The 16,660-nt window shown below is 45.0% G+C and overlaps 1 protein-coding gene across 26 annotated transcripts in view; it reads right to left on the bottom strand.

The window, feature by feature from the left end:
• Positions 1-16,660, bottom strand: part of MICAL3 (microtubule associated monooxygenase, calponin and LIM domain containing 3) — a 214,573-nt gene that overhangs the window by 53,554 nt on the left and 144,359 nt on the right. For all 26 annotated transcript variants that reach the window (XM_047741596.1, XM_047741598.1, XM_047741595.1 and 23 more), the window contains one exon: positions 16,343-16,430. In XM_047741596.1, the coding sequence (XP_047597552.1) occupies positions 16,343-16,430 (88 nt within the window). The remainder of the gene's footprint in view (positions 1-16,342; positions 16,431-16,660) is intronic.

The raw sequence follows: 16,660 nt of genomic DNA, 5'->3' as shown, positions 1-16,660 counted from the left end.
TGATTTGAAATGATTGGTACCATTTGAGAAGAAAAGCACCCTTTGCCATTTTCGAATATAGAGATTCTCCCTTAAGGTTGCTCATTTTTACTTCTGTTTCCCTGAACAAGTTACTGGATATTTTTGTTGCGATTCCTTTTTTAAGAAGGATGAACTGGGGCGCCTGGGTGGCTCAGTGGGTTAAGCCGCTGCCTTCGGCTCAGGTCATGATCTCGGAGTCCTGGGATCGAGCCCCGCATCGGGCTCTCTGCTCAGCAGGGAGCCTGCTTCCTCCTCTCTCTCTGCCTGCCTCTCTGCCTACTTGTGATCTCTCTGACAAATAAATAAATAAAATCTTAAAAAAAAAAAAAAAAAGAAGAAGGATGAACTAAAGTCATTTCAGATGGCCTCCTCACACATCCGCGCAAAGCCTGTCCTGTCCATGATCTGACACAAAAGAAAGCACCAAACCATGAACTAGGTGTGAGCTACAAGATCTCAAGGAGGTGTTAAGGAAGATGAAGGCTCCTGAAGAAAGAATTACCAGGCTGGCAGTATAAATCAAAATTCCTGGACCCACTGCAAAACTGGTTAAAGTGACTTTTATGTTGCCTTGTTCACTGGTCTCAGAAACATTCACAAAATCACCCTGGGAAATTAGCATACCCCTCCTCACACAGAACCCTAATCCTTACAAGGCTATGAGGGGGAATTTGTGTCTTAATTATGTTTTCTCCCTGCTCTTGTTAGAAACGATACTGAAACTATATTCTCCCATGTTTCTTCATCCACTGGGAAAGGAGGATGAAGCCTTCTGAAGTGGTGGCTGGTCTAAAACAGAACCACCACCGTCCAGCCCAGACACGTTTTCCTACATGGGACAAAGCCTGGGGCTTGGGCCCTGCTTCCTTTTGGAATGTATTAGGCTGCAGTTGGACCCTGGTAACTTGAGCCAGGCTGGTCATAATTAGAAGTCACCGTGGATATTAACCCACTCCTTCCATCTTGCTTTGAGCTATAGTTCCTATATGTGTTTTTGCTTAGTGGCCTGAAAGGCAGGCAGAGCACGCACCATGCCAATTCAGTGTCATCCTGGCTTAGAAACAAAATAACAGAATTGGTCACCTGCCTCAGAGACCTCCTTACTGCTCGATCTGGTACCTGTGAGAGGATCAGGAGGTCACTCCCAGCCTAGAACTCGATCTAGAGAGTAAAGATTTACTAGGGCTGATAAAAGGCCTTTCTTTGCATGTTTGCTGGTGCTTGGAACTACCAGTTTGGGCTCTCTCCCTCTTTAGCCCCTCAGGACATTTGCCTTAGTAGACCCTGCTTGACTGGGCTCACGGTTTTTTATACCTTTTGCAGAGATTTCTCATTCTGAGGGGGTACTAACCATTCTACAAGCACCACAGCTGTCTGTGGAAAGGGATCCCCTTGCTTTGGAGACCAAAGAAAGGAGGGTCCAAGCCACTCTTAGGACAAGGGGGCTTCTGCCCGTAAACACTCACCCTCCAATAGACTCTTCTCTGGCTTCCTGCTGGCAGGGAAGAGGAGTTCACAGAATCTGCCTGTGGAGCAGGGGTGATGGAGGAATAAAGAGAGCTGCCTGTGTCAATCACTGCAACAGCTATGCTGCACACGCTGGCAGTGCCTATCACATCATGCTAGCCAGTCACCGTTGTTACCACTATGACACCTGAGTCTCTGTGACGGTGAGTAACATGCTCAAAGGTTCAAAGGAGGCAGACCCAAGACTAAACCCAGGGCTCTATTACTCCAAAGCTTGAGGTGGTTTCACTAAACCACGTGGGACAGAATTGTTAATTGCCCCTTACTCATGAACAATTTATTCTTCATTTGGGGTAACTGTATTTTTATGTGGGGCACAGAGAAAAGTAGGTTATTTGGATTCAAGGGGAAGCTCAATTGCTTTGGAGATATTTAATGACCAAGAGTTGGGAAATTCTGTGCTAAATATTACATGACAAAAACCAATAAGGGAAAAACCCAACAAGGAATAAATCAGAACAGCACCAGAGATAACCATCCACATGAGAATGGGGACTCCTGCAGACTGGGACAGTGTCTCAGGAATGCTGAGGGCACTGCCCTCCCTTTAGCAGGCTACTGAGTGGCCCTTTCTCCACCGTCCATAACTGCTCTTGATCTGTGTGATCCCATGAAACTTTTACCCTTAAGTTCATTTACTAACGTTAAATTGTTCTTCTTGCTACTATTATGGTATGTTCCAAAGGCACCTTTTTGGCAGATGGAAATCCTGGTACATCTGGCCAAGGCAAAGGGGTTTATTTTAAAGTATATACCGTAGTTTTTATTACAAAAATTCTTACCAGTGAATTATGTAGCTCTCTTGTACTTTTCATGTGTTGTACTATCTCACAGATGAAACTCGACTTGTTCCTTCATAATCAGTGGGGTCAGCCTACTAACTGGTGACCTCTTGGGTGTTGGGAAGTTGTGGGCATGTCTAAAGCACAGGGCTCTGGCTGTCTTTTCTTTTAAGTCTCAGGAGAGCTGTGCTCTAGCAATATTCTACCTTCCTTCTCTGGCTGCCCACCTTCAGATTCCTGAGGGTGAAATCTCAGAAGGGTTAACTGTTGTGCAATGGGCCTTGAGCAGAATATTTTAACCTATTAGCTTATATACGTGCCTCATAACCCAGGAGATTCTGTATAGTTAAGTATATATAAGCTGTGAAATCAATCCGGCTGTGGGGCTGACCTCTGAAATCCTGAGAGGCAGGTAAAGAGAAGGATGGTTCAACAAGGTAAGCTAAGACCGTTCCTTCTCTCCTACTTCTGCCTATTGCTTCCCAATTCTGCCTATAGGCTCGACTTCTGTCCTCCTGAAGGACTCTTTCATGTATCTATCTCCTGTTCAGTGGTCTGAATGCACCCCAAAACCAGAGGCTCTGCTACGGAGGGAATTATTCCAGTCATCTTTGTGTTTCTGATGCCTGTGGGTATGTCAATAACATGTTTTGAATAAATGACCAGCATAAAAGGCCTAAACTAGAATATCACACTATAATTTAGGAAGTTAGTTGAATGTATTATGTACGGTCTGTTTCCTCAACCTAATGCAGAAACTTTAAGGCCTCTGTCTCCCAAGCAGCTGGATGCTGTGCAAGGCCCCACGAACAAACGAGAGATAGTACAGTGAAAGGGGTAAATGTGTAAAACAGCAACTCTTCCCTTAGCACCAGAGAAAGAGAAATTCCTACAAGGTCGCCAACGTTTTAGAAGACCATGCGATAAGGCTGTTTAAAGAGTCTACCTCAAAGAATCTGATGTCCAAAAGTGATGACTGCACTTCTCAGTAGAGAGTAGTCTAGTTATAGGCAGCAGCTTGCTTACCAGAAGAGCAGACCTAAGAACAAGAGGCAGAGAGGAGAGGTGGAAGGCAGAGAAGGACCATGAGTTTGCAGGCGAGGCATTCCAAACTGGGTGTGCTTTTTCCAAGATGCCAGGTTGAAATTCCAGTCCCTTCTCCTCTCCAGAGCACAGTGCCAAAGCCCTTCAGTCAAGACTATGTCCGAAGCTGGCTGCGAGGTGGCCTACACGTGGCCAGCTGCTCAGCCAGGAAAGTGATTTTCAACTTCCCGGGGCTCTGTCTATCATCAGACCATCAGTAAGGACAAACCCACATCCCCACAAAAGCCTCTCTCAAATAGGTTCCTCCTTAAGGACACAAAACCTCATACACAGCATTCTCTTAGCTAGCTGAAGATACGTTTTTGGAAATGAACTAAAATCCCCTCCAGCAATGCCTGCAACTACCACTTGATACTCATATCTACAACAGTTACACCTTTCTTTTCATCTGTTTGAAGGTCACAGAGACCTGGCCTGGAAAACATTCATGCCTGGGGACAGACGCCATAGAAGGCTGATGGAATAGGGGCACTGGGCACTGAGCCAGTGCTCAGAGAGGGTCAGAGAGCCCCTACTAATGACCAGTGCTCTCTGGTCACCCATAAAATGCCCTCTCATGCACTGATTCCTAGAAGAAATCAGACCCCCTCTTCTCATATCTTCTGCAAAAGGGTCACAACATAAGCACTGATGCCTGTGGCGGGGGTTGGGGGCAGGGGTTGTGGGTCAAGACAACACAGAGGCAGACATGCCTAGGACCAGGTATAACCCTAGTTCTGCCCAGGATAAGGCTAACTGACTCCTGGTCAGTCCTGACTTTTGGGTTAGATGTTCAAAATTTAGTTCAAAATGTAAACCCTATCTAGGATTGTTTTTACTTTCGTTACTGTAGTGAAGAGCCCCCAGGGTATCATGGAATTAGTAGGTGACTTCACATCCCATCCATGAAGGCTAAGAAAAAAAGCAATGCCAAATTTAGCCAATCACTTGCAGAGTCTTAACAATACTTCAAAAAACCTGGCATTCGGTGCAGGTCAACTCCCCCCAGACCATTCTGCTGAAGACTACAGAGAGCCAAGCCCTTCTTACTGTTCCGTTCCCCTAAGCCTCTGCCAGTTAGAATAGAACCCAGTGGACCTTCTTGTGCTAACCCCAAAGGATGCACAGACCAGAGCAGGAGACCATTAGTCAGTCAGTGAATAGAAAACACTTTCTCACTCTGATTACTCCAGAATTTTCTGGGATCCCTACCAATGGTAATAATATTTGATGTTCCTGTAATGCTTTTGAATAAACAAATTTCCATATATTTTAGCTTATTTGAGATTCACAATAATCTTATGGAGTAGAAAGAAAAAGGTTGCATTTTTTTTTCATTTTATAATTTCGTTAAGTTAGGGAAACGGAGGCTCAGAGAAGTTAATGACCAAAGATGACAAGGACAACAGGCTGCAGACTTGGAACTCAAATTAGCATCTTCTGTTACTAAGAACTCTGTTTGTTCCACTTAGACCCAGGCCAGTGCTCTGAGGCTATAGTCTCCACAGAAGGATGAGTGTATTCTGAGGGTACAGGGACAATTAAGTCATTGGGGTAGAGAAGAGAAACACTAGATCTTCATTCTTAATTTTTTACCCTGCTTTCTAAAATGTCTTGTAAATGTCCGATAGCACATGCCGTATTAGTGGGGTACCCTCATGCAAATAAGTACGCTGTTGGGACATAGGTGCTCATGATTTTCACAGGGGGAGGCAGTAAGGTTTAGAGGCACTCCTGTAAGGCTCCAACATGGTTCTGTATCACTTTCATTATTCTCACTCACCCTCTTTCCTGATCTCCTACTGGAAACAATAAAATTGACGTTAATTGCATGTCAGTCTCACGTCCTTTTTTCCTCAGTGATGATTTAGCAATGGCTGGAGACAGCTTTGGTCATCACACCCTCGGGAGGTGGTGTGTTCTGACATCTAATGGGAAGAGGCCACGTATATTGCCAAATATTCCACAATACACAGGCCAGCTCTCCACAACAAAGAGTTATCCAGCCCCAAATGTCAACACTGATGAGCCTGAAAAGCACTGGCCTAGAAGTTACATCAAACTCTCCCTAATCTCTCACCAACAGGTCAACCAATCCACCAAATATTCTGACCGTGGCTCAGTTTGGATGGGGTGCATGTAGAACACAGACTAGTGAGCTCATGAACCTTCATGTCTGCTGCCAAGGTAAGACATCTTGACCAATAGAAGTGTAATACATGAAGGACCAATTGAGAACTGCCATGGTCAACAGACAGCTCTTGGCATGCTGCCCACAGAAAGGGAACCGCGGGAAGATGTTCAGATGCTGAGTGAGGAGCTTGTTCCAATGGCCCACACTGAGCAGAAGTAAGTCATTGCATGAGACTTCTGGACTTTTCATCTTATGGTACAACTCCACTTACAAGCTGACCCTGCTCACCCTTGGCAATGCCCCTCAAGGGGCACATATCCACCCCCCCAAACCATCCACACTTGTCTTGGGTGTGAACCCTACTATCAGGCCGAAGCAGGAATTTAAGGAGACCAAAAAATGCATTTGATTAACTCCTCCTTTCACCCACTTTCTCCAGCTGGATACAGCAGCCTGCTGATAGCTGGAATAGCCCTGTGACACATTATGGGCGGACCTCTCACTAAACCCAGGGAAAAACTAGACTTGAAGACACATGTGGAAAAACTCACCTTTTTTCTCTTTTTTCCCACTTACCCAAAACATCCTATCTACAAGCTCTAAAAGCTCCCTGTCCTGGCATCCCTTTCCAAAGCTATGTCTACACATGCTCAGGAGACTTCTTGAAATCATTTCTGTGCCTAAATCAAATTTTATCCAACAGGGCAAAACCAAAACTGCTTGCCCAGAATGATATGCACATTTAGCCCAAAGACTTAAAAGTCAAGTCATTTTACATGTGAGTTGAGACCAAAGTAGCCCAAACTTGGATAGGTAAGAACTTCCATGTTTCCCATCTGATGTCACAGGTGACTCTGCTCAAACTCTCAGTACAAAAGGAGGCATAAGATCATGTCTCTCTTCCCTCATACCTTAACTCCACCCAGGGTCAAGCAGGCGTTTTCCTATGGTGACTATGAATGACAATTATAATAAACATGTCGGGCAGCTCAACCATCATGAGGCCTTTTTAAAAATGACAATCAAACGAGCCAGCAGAGACAGAGGATAAGCTGAAAGATTTATAAGTTAGAAGCAGTTAGATTGGGGCCCAGAGAACAAGAAACATTCCCCTTGAACAGAATCCCATCTCCTCTAGGCTGTTGGCAGGGTACGTTCCATTTGGAGGGACACATTCCAGTTCTGGGCTTACTCTGAATAATCAGCTTTAGGTTTGATTCTATTTGTGACGAGCAATGAGAGCTGACATGGGGAAAACGAAGAGGGAGTCCATTTTGTATTACTTATAGTTGATTCAGTGATTATTATTCTCCTCCTCAATTTCTTTTGGTGACTTTCTCCCCTTACACATCAGTGATGAAACAATTTTCTCTTTAGTATCTTTTTTTTAGATTGTATTTATTTATTTGAGAGAAAGTGTGCATGCACAGGTTGAGATGGGGGAGCAGGACAAGCAGACTCCACACTGAGCACAGAGCCCCAAGAGGGGCCTGATTGTATGACCCTGAGATCACAGCCCAAGCAGAAATCAAGAGTCAGACACTCAACTGAATGAGCCACGAGGTGCCTCCAACTAGTATCTTTCCAAAGACACATTCCTAGCCCTGGGATCACTCCCCAGGAAACTGAAGGATGGGGGGGCATATGTTTCTCAGAAATAATCAAATGCATACACTGATTTATACAGGGCATTCGCCTATTTTTTTTTTTTTTTTTAAATCTTATTTGTGTAGCTAAACAGTGTTTTGCCTCTTAGTAAGTACTGACAGGGTAGGTTCGAGAGCAGAAGACGGGCAGCTGTAGGGCACAGTGCATGAACAATGCTCTCATATCTTCCGTATGATTCTATCCTGACTTTGCACTGATTAGCTATGGGGCCTTGACCAAGTTTGCTTGACTTCTGTGTGCCTGTTTCCTCATCTGACACTTCCCTCACAAGCTCCTGTGCAGATTACATGAGGGCTACACAGAAAGCTCCTGGACAATACCCAGGACACAGGAGGTGCTGTGTTATTACATCACAGCTAGTGTGTCTTCCCAGATTACTTTCCAGAGTTAGTACAACAAACACTATGATGGTAAACTGGCCGGTATTAATCACAGGGAGGAAACGACAGGAGTTAGCATACTTCGAGTTTTAATTTCTATCTTTATTTGAGGAAAAGACTTCGGAGAGAAGGGGGCTCCCTTGACTATAAATATAGACGACCCTTTGGCACTGTATTTCCGGCAGCATGGAGGATGGTTCCAGAGCTGGATGGTTGCCAGCTCTCAGCAGTATGGCAAAGCCCTTAAGACTTCGGCTGTTAACTCCTGTAGGCCATCAATTCCCTGTTACTATAGTTACCCCAGACACCCAGTGCCACCTACTTCTCTGATGTTACAAAGCCCTTCACTGAGATTTGGACAGCCCTGGAGCTGTCTTCCCTGCACTCTGTGTCCCCATGTTCCTAGGCTTCTCTACCAATATTAATTCCCAAGAAAGGTGAACCAGGTAAAAGACAAGCAAATAGCTGGTTTAGAGTAACTCACATTAGACTAAACTCTAGGAGAGAATATGTACTTTTTTTTTTTTATTTTTAAAGATTTACTTATTTGAGAGAGAACAAGAAGAAAGAGAGCAAGAAAGTGAGCATGAGCACAGCAGGGGGCAGGGGGGAGAGGGAGAGAGCATCTCAAGCAGCCTCCGTGCTAAGCGCAGAGCCCAACACAGGGCTCGATCTCACAACCATGAGATTATGACATGACCTGAGCTGAAACCAAGAGTTGGACGCTTAACTAACTGAGCCACCCAGGTGCCCTGAGAATATTTACTTCTAAAAGAAGAACCTACTAACTCAAATATGTCTCTTGTTGGTAAACTGTTTGGAGGGATTTTATAGCTGATCCCTCTCTAATCTGATCTTTCTAGATCCTGATTTATTTCTAGAAAACAGGGAAACATGAATAAATAAGCTGTTATAATCCTATTACAGTCAATATCAGCTATTCTTTGGTTAAGGGTTTGAACTCAGTCTAAGAAACCCACTGTGGTTTAGCTTTTTGGAGACAAACTCTTCTTCCTAAGGTTGTCTAATCACACTTTTTAGTGTCAGGTCTGATCTCTGAGCAGCTACTAAATGTCAAGAGGATTACCCTCCCTGGAATTTACTTTCATAGTATTCCTGGTTTTATTAACCTTGAAAGAACATGAGGACGGAAGGAAAACATATTTATTTAGGTCTCACCAGTGAAACAGCTCTGATTTTGTCCCGTTTGTTAAGGAAACCAAAACTCATCGAGGTCCTGAGTTCCTCTGGTACCTGTAGGTCCTTGCCTGGTAGTGGTGGTCTTTAGTTACTGAACTTGGGGTCCTTACCCTTTTAACTGGGTTCATCTTTTTTCAGGGAGGTGTCTTTGGTAGAGGCCCAGGAACACTAGGACACAGGGTACAGGGAAGAGAGCTCTTGAACCTTAAGAGAAGCAGGTGGCCCTGGGTGTAAAGTTCTTCTGGTAACAGGGTGACTAACTATGAAATAATTACAAAAGACCTATAATGTCAGGCAAGGACCTAAACGAATTAAGGCTAAACTACGAAATAAGTGATAAAATGGCAATAATCCTGATATTTTACAAAAGTACAGAATAAGGAATTCAATCACTTAATAGGCACACTTGGAACAGTTTCATGTGATTAATGCATAATCACACAAGCTGGGTAAGTAAGCAAGAAGAGGTGAAGGAAACCTAAGAGGCCAACAGAAATTCTGACTCAATTGTAAGAATTTTTCTAGTAATTCTCCTAGCATGGCCCCAAGAGACTCTGTTCTGTAGCCAGGCAGAGCTGGGGCCCTGGACTCCCTTTCTGTTGAAGTATGTTCCCCAAACTCCCCCTTTCATGCCAATGAGGGCCCTCTCTGAGGGCTGGGAGTCTTCTTCACATTTTGGGAGCCCTCTGGCTACACTTGTACATAGATCTGGAGGAAAAGAACAACATCAAAGGCAAGGTCGAGTTTAGTTAGCCTGAGTTAGGGTTTGGGTGTTGGCAGTGACTCAAACTTTTGCCCATTGTCCTTCTTTTTTTTTTTTTTAAAGATTTTATTTATTTATTTGACAGAGAGAGATCACAAGTAGACGGAGAGGAAGGCAGAGAGAGAGAGAGAGAGAGAGAAGCAGGCTTCTTGCTGAGCAGAGAGCCCGATGTGGGACTCGATCCCAGGACTCTGAGATCATGACCTGAGCCCAAGGCAGCAGCTTAACCCACTGAGCCACCCAGGTGCCCCGCCCATTGTCCTTCTTGAAGGGCCATAGAACTGCCTCAGAAATATTCAAAATGTTCATTAACTACGCAAAGCTATGCGGCAGTTGACCCACAGGAAGTAAAAAAGGAAATGGTGCTCACGTGGCTAGTGAAACCTGGAAGTAATTGAAGGAGAGTCATATATGCTGGAGCCCCGCCTCTCTTCTCAGGCATATGGAAGGTGTTTCTGCCCAAAAGCCTACCCCCTCCAGAACGTACATGTCGAAGAGACAAGGAGCAATTGTGAAGAAAGAGGCATCAGCAGCCAACACACACAGCTGAGAATTGTGGGCAGTGACGAGAGAGAGAGAAAGAGAGAGAGAGAGAAAGAGAGGAGTTAGAGAAGAACACAGCAATCCTATGGCTTAACCAAGACAGGGAGCGCCAATCTGATGTCCCTCCCCCTCATTTCATTATGACGAATCTACTTGTTGGCACTTGCTGAGTGCTTGGCTGGATCTGAGTTCCAAGGTAAGGACTGGTTTTGGAGTCTGGATAAGGTTTTGAAGCTTTGTGAAAGGGAATGGGATTCAGGGAGGCTTCTTCCTGAAATCTATGCCTGGCTGTTACATTTAAGACAGCCCCACCTGGGCATTTTTCTTTTATTTGTACCTCAAGGGGGACACTTGTAGGACCTGGGTCCTACATGGCCTTATCTTGCCCTATTTTTCAGTATGAAAATAGAGAGTGGCCCATTTTCATTGCCTGTACTGCTTCCACGTCTACACCACAGGATTCTCCTAGGGAGAATCTCAATTAGAGACATCTCCAGGGAATTTATAAAAGAGAAGCGGGGGGATGGATTTTAAGAAGTTTCAGAAAGAAACTGGGACCCAAAGGGACTCGTCCAGGGTCTTCACAACGGGTGGCACAGAATCACGTTCATTGTCACTGCCTTCCTGTAAGATGCTTCAGTATACTGTTCTAAACAATCTTGGCTTCCCTCCCCCTTTATTACTGGGGCATGGGACAGACAACGGGAGCAAAGGTCTAAAATTCTTCAATTATAGATGTAGATCTAGCCTTATTGATTCTTAGTCAATTATTCACTCTCGCTTATTGCATCCCCCACAACCCAGTTCTTTTTCTCTTAGCCTTTTGTAGGCACCAGGATACTGAGAGACTTATTTCAGAGACAGGGGAGCAAAAGACTATACACTTGGGTGGGGGTGGGAATGAGAGCTCAAATTCTCTGTTGCAGCAATGCTCTGAGGATTAAAACGGTACAAATAGTGTTCTGACAGAACTGGAAGCTATGGAAGGATACAGACCCTCCCTGACAGGGGAGTCTGATAATCTAGATACCAAGAGAACCCGGCACTCTGTTTCTCTTTTCTGTGGGTAAGCCTGAGAACCCAGAGTCCTAAGTGGGCTGCTTCTGAGTAGAGGAGGCTCCGCAGGCCTTTTTAACAACGGATACCCAATTTCCTAGAGTCAGTGGGAGCAGAGTTGGTGCTGAGTGCTCCCCTACCAGGCGCCCTCTTTTGGCCCAATGTGGCACCAAAGCTGGGCTGTGCCACTGTGGCCGGTGTGCCAACACTGCTAAGGTCACAGCAGTGTGTGGGAGAAGGCAACAGGCTCATCTCTCCTGGCTTGAGGGTGAGCGGCTAAGCAGAACTGGATATGCTAGCTCAGCGTGCAGGTGACAGCAGAGACAGCATGAGAGGGACATCAGCTGGAGAGAACAGAACAGGAACCTTCAGTGTCACCAGGAGTGAGGTCATTGTGCCTTAGGCAAAAGCCTCTAAGCAGAGGAGAGACACATAACTGCTCCCAGTTCCCTGAGTGGCCTGCCAGAGGCAGGAACAGGAAAGGCAGGCTTCTGGCTCCGTGTCCCCATGGCAGACATGGGCTCCACGTGAATTTCTATCCCTCCATCTGCTCTAGCCCTCAAGTCCCTCACGCTGCCTGACTGCCTGTGGGGCACAGGTGGTGCCTTTTCGGTCTCTTCTATCTGCACCTGCTACAGAACAAAATGTCTTCCACCATGCCATCCCCCATGGACAGAGGCCCTTCTGTTAACGACCATCTGTATTTTAGGTGTAAACACCCCATTTCCCCATTTTACTACATCCACACTCTCTCCTGACTCTACCTCAGAAGTGATAGTTCTTAGGCACAATGGCCTTCAGGCCCACTCTTGAGACCTGCCTAAGCTAACCCCCTTCCCACCCTCCAAACAGAAGAAAGGGAAGGAAAAGAAAAACTCAGAAACCTGAAGATTGTTTGGAATTTATTCTCTTAAATAAGAATGGTAACATTTGTTAAAAAAAAAAATTAAAAGCACAACACCTTAGTTTCACAGTAACGGCAAAAACAAAGTTACACAATTAAATTAAAAAACTCACAAAGAAACACACCAAAAACTCACAGCACAGATTAAAAACAAGGGCAAAAGTAAAGGCTGTAGGGAAGGCCAGAAGCAGACAGGTGATGTGTTCGTTGGCACAGTGCATCCTCCCTCGCTATGGCGTCTTTGTACCATGGCCGTGGGAACCTGGCTGGCTGCCACCCCCCACCTCTACCCTGACCTCCACCCCAAGCTGAATGGCCCAGGAAAAAGGGAAGCCCTTAATCCGCTGGGCCGGCATTCCAGGCCATGCTGAGGCCCATTTAGGAGGGACTAAGAACGATCCACTGCCCTACAGAGACAAACCAAACACCAAGAGGCAGAAGGAAGCTGCAGTAACTAAGCCAGGGGAACTGATAGAAAAGCCTGGAAGCAAAATGGGAGTGGGAGGGGGTCTGCCTCTCTGTGGTAGTTCATGAGCAACAGAACCCCTGCTTTCCTAGCCTGTTTGTGAGTCAACTTTCTGAGGTTGGGGCCGGGTACTGATCCTTTTCTGAGATACCCATGCCCTACCCCCAAAGTCTCCACCTCCACACATGTGCTGGCCTGCTCTGTTCCCTCCAAACCCTGACCTGACTCTAAGCCAGGCCAGTGGCATGGTTCCCCATTGTAAAAGCTCCCTTGGTTTCCAGAACCCAGGAAAAAGAAGCTTCAGAAACAGCTTCATTAATATGATTATAATTATTTAGGACATGATAGATAAATATCTACTTGTATGTATGAAATTATACCTATATAAATATACATGTGTATATGTATAAATATTTACACATTACCATCAAACTATGACTCTTGGGGGAGGGCTGGGGAGTTAAGCTGGACTGCACAATTCTCTTTGCTCTACTAAGAGGTTTTCCAGAAATGCCTATAAGGGAAGAGGGCTTGGGAAGCAGTGAGACTCCCTAACTTCATCCTGACAGGCAGGAATCCCAGGATTGCATGGCATTCCTTGTATCGCATGGCTATTCTGGTCCATTTAGCACCCAAACTATAGAACTTAATAGTGATCATACAAGGGTTGTCTAGGGACAGGGAGCAGGTGCTTGCCTCTTGTTAATTGTTAGGCAGCTTTTAAAGTTAAGACTGTCCTTTCCATCCCACTCTGTTACCTGTACTACAAGAAAAGCTTTCTTCTCTTCCCTTATGATTCCCCATAACCTTTATGTTTCATTTTTGATTATCCTCTATATGAAATGTAAAGAGGATTCTGCAGTTGAGGGTCTTATGTCCAAGGAGAAAAATATATAATTTGGGATTTTTTTTTCTCTACCTGTTGTTTTCCCAACTTTTCTTAAAGTCAGGGTAGGTACCAGGAGGCCAGGGTAGAAAATCTGTGCCAGGTCCACTAATCTATAGCAGTTAAGTATAAGAAGCTTGGAAACAAAGCATTTACAGATTTGGGGAACAGAAAGGAGGGTTTCTATATTAAAAACACATTATAAACAACAGTACTGTAAACCATGTCCTCCTCCAAACACTAAATTAGCAGCAGTTACAGATTAGGTTATCAGAGAGAGACAACACTGCAAAGCAGGCTGGAATAGGTTCTTTCAACTTGTGAGTTGTTTGGGATTTTTTGGCAACAGCAGTAATTTTGGCATAAGGGGACAAGTACATAAGGGAAAAGAGGGCATTGCCACAAATACAGAGGTGGCCCAGAGATAATGCACAGTAGGCTTAAGTGCCACCTATGGCCATAGCTTTTCCAGCTCTGCCTTCTGGCGGATATGCATCTAGGAGGATAGCCTATTTATACACAGTGAAATCAAGTTCATTCATTTGCAGCTTCTTCTTGTCTATAGTACAGAAGAGGAGATGTACCATGGATCTGGGTTAATGACTTATCAAGGACACATATTCTGAAACCCTGAAATACCTGAGTTTTTCTGAAGCTTTTCAAAAGGAAATTCCAAACCAATCAAAGCTTTAGTGTGGGATTTAAAGAAAGACATCCCTATCAAAAGAAAAAAAGAAATCTACTTCATGCCAACTATAAAATACCACCCATAATTCTGTTCCTTTTCTATAGAGTCTAGCAAGAATTAGATACCTTATAGGGGAAGTGCTGGGGCTTTGGAGCATGTTCAGACTCAGCACTGTCATTTCCAAAAGTCCCCAGAGGCAGATATGAACTGAACCCCATTAGCCCTCAGCTGCTTTCAAGTGGGGGGACAGTGCATTCCTCATTCATGTTAGGGTTCAAGCAGGGTTTCCTTTGGGATGCACAACTTGAACCCCTTGTGCTAGAACAGGCAAGTCACCTTCAGAATCATGAACCATAGGGGCTGAGACATCCTCAGGGACTTGATTCTTTCTTGGTTGAGTCTTTAATGACATTGTCAGACTCTTATCTTCTCTCCTTGCTTTGTAGAATATTCTTCTTCTCTACAGTAACTTTAAATCCGTTATGCTTTCAAACTAGACAGTAAGAATGGCAAACTGAACCGCATGGGAAAGTGAACAAACCTGGCTTGCTCAGAAACAACCTGAACTTCATGGTGTTCAGATTTTTTAAAAAGAATGTTCTATACTTGATACCCAAAAGGAAAGTTTCATTTCTCTGAGTTGTTTTACTGAGTAGCCAAGTTCCTTGGGAAATCCATCTCTGCTGGAACAAGGCCCAGATTGATGAGGTGGTGTTCTCTCTCACCTGGTCAAATGCACATTCTAGACCCCACAGCTGAAGACTCTGTCTTCGCTACTAGTACTTCCCCCTGGTGCTCTGAGAGTGTCAACTGCAAAAGGCTGCCAGCATTTCATGGGAAAGACAGATTGTAAAGGGTTTCGAAGCTATACATTTCAAAGTCATTTGTGGCTTAAACATTGCTATAAAATGTTGGTCCAAATTGTAGGGCACTTAAAAAGCTTCCCCGGATTTTAATAAGGGCACACACAGGAGCAGAAGCCAAATTCACCTAGCTCACCTGGGGTTTGCTGGGTCTTACCCTCCAAATCACTGCCCTCCCTGGGCACATTCTCCCTTTCTCTAATTCTTAAGCACAGGGAGGGAAACAACTCTGAAAACCTGTCATTTGAAAGTGGAGTGGATCATTCTCTTTTCCCATTATGGAAATTTCACTGCCAACTCCTGCTCCACAGTTTCTAGCATTAGAAATTGGGATGATCTTTAGCTTTTATATGGTAATTTTCATGAGTTTGTAAATGGCTGCTTGAGCTCTATCTGCTGTGAAAGACACAGAAAGTGTGAGAAGCAGAAACACGGCCCATTGACTTCCTCTCTCACCTACACAATGACCCCGGATTGTATAGTCTGTGGCTTCACTGGGGGTACTGGGACCATCCAGCAGTTTGTGGAACTGGGGACACATCTCATGGGCTGGCTTGACATGGAGCAGAGAGAGGCAATTTTAAGGGAAAAACTACAATTCTTCACAATAAGCTTAATGTCCATGAGCCCATGAACTGAAAACCAGAATAAATGTTTTCAGAGGCATGGATAGTGTCATTCACTTCTTGACACAAGAAAATGATTAGGGGAAATTGAACAAATTAGGGTTTGGTCCTCATTACAAGTTCAAATGCCCCAAAGTGATTAAGACAGGGCATGGCCTATAGTGGTTACACATCAAATAGAAGTAGAGTGTCAGCTTATGTAGATACCCAAATAGGGGATAGGATGCAAGAATTTCAAGTTTAGGTGAACATAAATCCAGATCATGTGGCCTTATTACAATTCCATGCTGTCCAAGGAGTCCAAAATAAGAAGGCCCCGAGACTCTGGCAAGCAGCCTGTTCTGAATTCCTGTCTATCTGGGCAGGGCCTGGACCGACCACCTCAGTGTTAAGACACACTTAAGAAGTGTGCGCAGCCTCCCAAGCTCCGGCAACAACGCTGAGGTTGTGAACAGTGTGAACAGACATTCCTGAAGTTCAGGTGATCCTGCTTACCAGATGGCGCCCCTACTGGCTCACGGCCTGCAAGTGAAACTCCCCTCTGATTTGTACCAGCACCTCCGACAGGCCATAGAGAAAGGGGACCCCGAATGCAAGCAGCTGGCACATGAAAAAGGAGTCCAAAGGGTTTTGGGCCACTTGATGCCCAATCGAAGAAATGTTGCTTTGGAGGTGCTGGCTCATCCCCTTGGCCTTGTCACAGAGGCCGAGAGAATGACGCACCACCCAGCCAAACAAGGAAGTGAGGCTACCTGGAGTTCTCTCAGCAGGGCTGGCGATGGCGCTGGCCCGTCCACTTGGGTCCACAGTGGGGCCATCCTGCAGGGCTTCTCTGGCTTCCTAGGAAAGTCCACGAGAAGAAGAGTGAATGACCGAAGCACTCAAATCTCAGAAGACAATGGCCCCTGCCTGGCTAGTTTGCTGCTCCCACCAGTCAATCCAGACTGTATTTCTCACAGTCTTTCTTTAAAAACCCAGGACATAATTCATGGAGAAATCACCAAGAGTCAAAATCTAGGTCCATCTTGGAATAAGTTTCCCTTCCCTACAGGTCCCTCTGCAGTCAACAA

The sequence above is a fragment of the Lutra lutra genome, chromosome 8 (genome assembly GCF_902655055.1).
Source record: "Lutra lutra chromosome 8, mLutLut1.2, whole genome shotgun sequence".
Classification (NCBI taxonomy): Eukaryota; Metazoa; Chordata; class Mammalia; order Carnivora; family Mustelidae; genus Lutra; species Lutra lutra.
Note: the sequence above shows the minus strand (reverse complement) of the source record. Positions and strands in the feature narration are given on the sequence as shown.